At 36.6% G+C, this 5897-nt stretch overlaps 1 protein-coding gene across 1 annotated transcript; it reads left to right on the top strand.

Annotated features, from left to right (window-relative positions):
* Positions 1–380: 380 nt before the first annotated feature.
* Positions 381–5630, top strand: LOC139127527 (ankyrin repeat domain-containing protein 7-like). Its single transcript, XM_070693434.1, has 6 exons — positions 381–479; positions 1549–1647; positions 2660–2758; positions 3774–3860; positions 4887–4985; positions 5619–5630. The coding sequence occupies exons 1-6, from the start codon at positions 381–383 to the stop codon at positions 5628–5630; spliced, it is 495 nt and encodes a 164-aa protein (XP_070549535.1).
* The last annotated feature ends 267 nt before the right edge of the window (positions 5631–5897 follow it).

Below are 5897 nucleotides of genomic sequence, written 5' to 3'. Positions count from 1 at the left end.
ATTCGCCATGACGCGAAGTGAACTAGATACTTTTTTCACGCCTTATTCGATCCCCTGAGGGGCAAGTTACCATTTTGCACTCCTTATTTCTCAAATCAGTCAGACTAAGACGAGAAATTCACAAAGAAAATCATGTACCACACTTTGAGTAAGATAGATGCCAGTGTATAGATACTCCTTCTCATTGCATGACCCTATCTATCTATAGTCACATGTCTATTCACATCTTAGGGCAAATACGATTTTTTTACTAATCGCCCCGCCGGAGGGATAATAGTCTATTGAATTATTTAATCACAGAGTTCATCAAGCATGCCCTGCAAGCGCATACCCTCATATGTCGTCGTCACATTTCTTGCAAAAGTAGATTCCTTGTGGATATGGCACACCAGAGAAACGGCATGGCAAATACCGCGCCCATTAAGTGTACTCCAATGTCGGCATATGACATAGCCCATGAATGTACAGAACCTCTACTGGTACGATTAACATAGACTCAAAGGTTGGACAGACATATATTTCTAAAGGAGCTCCTAAACGTATATTACCAAACACAAGTTATGAATGCACAGAACGTACTACATTTACCATTTTTACCGTTCATACTGGCTGTTTTACCTGTCAAGTGATTTCAAAGTAACCTTTCCCAATCTAACCCTATTCGTAGACAAGCTAGTTAGGGATGGTGTTCTGCAGATGTACCTGTTATTGTTGTTGTTATGTTGATGTTGTTGCTGTTATTTCATTGTTTTATGGCTGCAATGTTTTAGTTGCCTGCCGTTGTAGTGAAAGAGAAGGTTGCAGCCTAGCCAAGCCGTTAAATATTGTAGAAATTGATTTGCATTGGCCACACCTGTCGCCGGGTTAAAAAGAAAGACATGTTTTGCATAAATACTGATATTCCTTTTCATCATTCTGAGTATGTTATTTTCAGCCTCAATTAATACGGCATTGGGTTCTAAATATCTACTTAAAAACCGTAACGGCTATAAAAATGGATAAGTAAGAATTTCGTAACATAGCAAAATCTAACAAATGGATTGGTAAGCCTGTAAGAAAATGGTTCCTGGTTTGAAATTGAACTATACAGCAAACATGGTGTACTTTTGAAAGGAAATAAGCCTCCTGAAAGCCTAAAATGCACCTGTTATGTTTGCCTTGCACTTCAGTTGAAACTCTTATCAGGCCATGCTCATTTTCATGGAAACGTTGGACAGTCCAAGTGATGCATTAAAGCTCTGTCACAATTAAACACAAAAATCCTAATTCTAAGAGATTACTAATAAAACGTCAACACTTTAAATAATAAATCATGGTTGAGATGAACGCCCGAACAATGTATCCTTTCGAAGGACGATATGGAATAGCCCGCCTGAACACATTAATATGAAGAGAATTTTTGCCTCTCAATTGATGCACTCTTCAAGGCCATGCGCGATATTCCTATTTGGATCGAATAAGGGGTATAGGATAAGTGTCATACAGTTGTTGTCATGCAATATCATTGAGTCATTCTATGATTAATGATATATCTATATTTCTTCACAGAGTGGGCAAACTCCATTACACTTGGCGGCAGCAAATAATTATGATGCCATTACAAGATTGCTGTTGCAATCTAAAGCATCCATTGCGGTACAAGATAAAGTAAGTCTGAATTGCACTTGACCATGTCGATAACTATTTACATGATACGTACACTTATCAAGAAAGCCATGATTTCTAACAAATCCAATTGTAATGCAATATTCCAAACATGTTTTCTACAACATTACAAAGGAGCCAATTGATTGTAAAATATAAATGACGGCAAGAAAAAAAACTTTAACGCATATACTTCTGCTTAATCAATAAAATTAAGCGAACACGGTTAACATTTACAGTAGCCTGCTATGGTAGTGAAGAGAAGGTTGTAGCCTAGCCAAGACATTAAATATTGTAGAAATTGATTTGCATTGGGCCACACCTGTCATCGGGTCAAAAAGAAAAACATGTTTTGCATAAATACTGCCATTACTTTTCATCACTCTCAGTTCGTTATTTTCAGCTTAAATTCAAAAAGCAGGGATTCTAAATGTCTACTTAAAAACCGTAACGGCTATAACAAATGGATAAGTAAAAATTCTGAACACAGCAAAATCTAAGAATGGATTCGTAAGCCTTTAAGAAAATGGTTACTGGTGTGAAATTGAAGTTCAGCAAAAATTGGTGTACTTTTGAAAGGCGATAAGCCTCCTGAAAGCCTAAAATGCACCTGTTATGTTTGTCTTGCACGTCAGTTGAAACGCTAATCAAGGCCACGCTCATTTTCATGGGAATATGGGACAGTCCAAGTGATGCATTAAAGCTCTGTCACAATTAAACACTAAATCCTAATTTCTAAGAGATTACTAATAAAACGTAAACACTTTAAATAATAAATCATGGTTGAGATGAACGCCCGAACACTGTATGCTTTCAAAGGACGATATGGAATAGCCCGCCTGAACACATGAATATGAAGAGAATGTTTGCCTCTCAATTGATGCACTCTTCAAGGCCATGCGCGATATTCCTGTTTGGATCGAATAAGGGGAATAGGATAAGTGCAAGAGAGTGATTGTCATACAATATCATTGAGTCATGCTATCATTAAGGATATATTTATATTCCTCCACAGCATAGGCAAACTCCTCTTCACCTGGCAGTAAAAAATGACAGTGATGCCACTACAAGATTGTTGTTGGAATCTAAAGCATCCACTGACGTACAAGATGAAGTAAGTCTGAATTGCACTTGACCGTGTCGATAATAATTTACATCATTCGTACACTTATCGAGAAAGCCACAATTTCTAATAAATCCAATGCTAATGCAAAATTCCAAACATGTTTCCTACAACATTACAAAGGAGCCAATGGATTGTAAAATATCAATGACGACATTAAAAAAAACTATAACGCATATATAGCTGCTTAATCAATAAAATTAAGCGAACATGGATTAACATTTACGGTAGCCTGCCGTGGTAGTGAAAGAGAAGGTTATAGCCTAGTCAAGCCGTTAATTATTGTAGAAATTGATTTGTATTGGGACACACCTGTCATCGGGTCAAAAAGAAAGACATGTTTTGCATAAATACTGCCATTACTTTTCGTCACTCTGAGCAGGTTATTTTCAGCTTAAATTCATAAAGCAGGGGATTTAAATAACTGCTTAAAAACCATAGCGGCTATAAAATGGATTAGTAAAAATTTTGAACACAGCAAAATCTAACAAATGGACTGGTAAGCCTGTAAGAAAATGGTTACTGGTTTGAAAATGAACTATTCAGCAAAAATTAGTGTACTTTTGAAAGGCAATAAGCCTCCTGAAAGCCTAAAATGCACCTGTTATGTTTGTCTTGCGCTTCAGTTGAAATGCTAATCAAGGCCATGCTCATTTTCAGTGGAACGTGGGACAGTCCATTTGATGCATTTAAGCTCTGTCACAATTAAACACTTAAATCCAATTTTTCAGAGATTACTAATAAAACGTAAAAAACTTTAAGTAATAAATCATGGTTGGGACGAACGCCTTAACAATGTATGCTTTCAAAGGACTATATGGAATAGGCCGCCTCAACACATGAATGTGAAATGATTTGTGTGTCTTTATTGATGCACTCTTCAAGGCAATGCGCGATATTCCTGTTGGAATCAAATAAAGGGTAAAGGATAAGTGTCATACTGTGCGTGTCATGCAATATCATTGAGTCATTCTGTTAATAATGATATATTTATATTTTTCCACAGTGTGGGCAAACTCCTCTTCACTTGGCAGTAGCAAATAATCATGATGCCATTACAAGATTGCTGTTGCAATCTAAAGCATCCATTGCGGTACAAGATATAGCAAGTCTGAATTGCACTTGACCATGTCGATAATTATTTACATGATACGTACACTTATCAAGAAAGCCAAGATTTCCAACAAATCCAATTGTAATGCAATATTCCAAACATGATTTCTACAACATTACAAAGGAGCCAATTGATTGTAAAATATCAATGACGGCATAAAAAAGAACTTTAACGCATATACTTCTGCTTAATCAATAAAATTAAGCGAACACGGGTTACCATTTACAGTAGCCTACCATGGTAGTGAAAGAGAAGGTTGTAGCCTAGCCAAGACGTTATATATTGTAGAAATTGATTTGCATTGGGCCACACCTGTCATCGGCTCAAAAAGAAAAACATGTTTTGCATAAATACTGCCATTACTTTTCATCACTCTGAGTTCGTTATTTTCAGCTTAAATTCATAAAGCAGGGATTTTAAATGTCTACTTCAAATCGTAACGACTATAAAAATGGATAAGTAAAAATTTTGAACACAGCAAAATCTAACAAATGGATTCGTAAGCCTTTAAGAAAATGGTCACTGGTGTGAAATTTAACTATTCAGCAAAATTGGTGTACTTTTGAAAGGTGATAAGCCTCTTGAAAGCCTGAAATGCACCTGTTATGTTTGTCTTGCGCGTCAGTTGAAACGCTAATCAAGGCCACGCTCATTTTCATGGGAACATGGGACAGTCCAAGTGATGCATTCAAGTTCTGTCACAATTAAACACTTAAATCCTAATTTCTAAGAGACTACTAGTAAAACATAAACACTTTAAGTAATAAATAATGGTTGAGATGAACGCCCGAACACTGTATGCTTTCGAAGGACGATATGGAATAGCCCGCCTGAACACATGAATATGAAGAGAATTTTTGCCTCTCAATTGATGCACTCTTCAAGGCCATGCGCGATATTCCTGTTGGAATCAAATAAGGGGTATAGGATAAGTGTCATACAGCGGTTGTCATGCATATCATTGAGTCATTCTATGATTAACGATATATCTATATTTCTCCACAGAATGGGAAAACTCCTCTTCACTTGGCAGCGGCAAACGATCGTGATGCCACTACGAGATTGCTGTTGGAATCTAAGGCATCAATCGATGTACAAGATGAAGTAAGTCTGAAATGCACTTGACCTTGTCGATAATAATATACATGATTCTTACACTTATCGAGAAAGCCATGATTTCTAATAAATCCAATTGTAATGCAATATTCCAAACATGTTTCCTTCAACATTACAAAGGAGCCGATTGATTGAAAATATCAATGACGGCATTAAAAAAAACTATAACGCATATATAGCTGCTTAATCAATAAAATTAAGCAAACACGGTTCACATTTATGGTAGCCTGCCGTGGTAGTGAAAGAGAAGGTTGCAGCCTAGCCAAGCCGTTAATTATTGTAAAAAATGATTTGCATTGGGACACACCTGTCATCGGGTCAAAAAGAAAGACATGTTTTGCATAAATACTGCCATTACTGTTCATCACTTTGAGCAGGTTATTTTCAGCTTAAATTCATAAAGCAGGGTTCTAAATAACTGCTTAAAAACCATAACGGCTATAAAAATGGATAAGTAAGAATTTTGAACACAGCAAAATCTAACAAATGGATTGGTAAGCCTGTTAGAAAATGATTACTGGTTTGAAAATGAACTATTCAGCAAAAATTAGTGTACTTTTGAAAGGCAATAAGCCTCCTGAAAGCCTAAAATGCACCTGTTATGTTTGTCTTGCGCTTCAGTTGAAACGCTAATCAAGGCCATGCTCATTTTCATGGGAACGTGGGACAGTCCATCTGATTCATTAAAGCTCTGTCACAATTAAACACTTAAAGGGGAAATTTACCCTGAAATTAATTTTGAAGATTGAAATGATATGATCAATGAAAGCCTTTCGAGTCGATTTCATTCACTTTCACTTGCTGGATAATGAACAGCGGTGCGCTAAAATAACGGAAGTGACGTAGCAAACTTGGTAATTGAACCAGTAGACAACGCAAGCTTCACAATAGACGCGAAAC

The sequence above is a fragment of the Ptychodera flava genome, unplaced genomic scaffold (genome assembly GCF_041260155.1).
Source record: "Ptychodera flava strain L36383 unplaced genomic scaffold, AS_Pfla_20210202 Scaffold_33__1_contigs__length_2856901_pilon, whole genome shotgun sequence".
Classification (NCBI taxonomy): Eukaryota; Metazoa; Hemichordata; class Enteropneusta; family Ptychoderidae; genus Ptychodera; species Ptychodera flava.
This window is presented reverse-complemented; position numbering and strand designations above follow the sequence as displayed.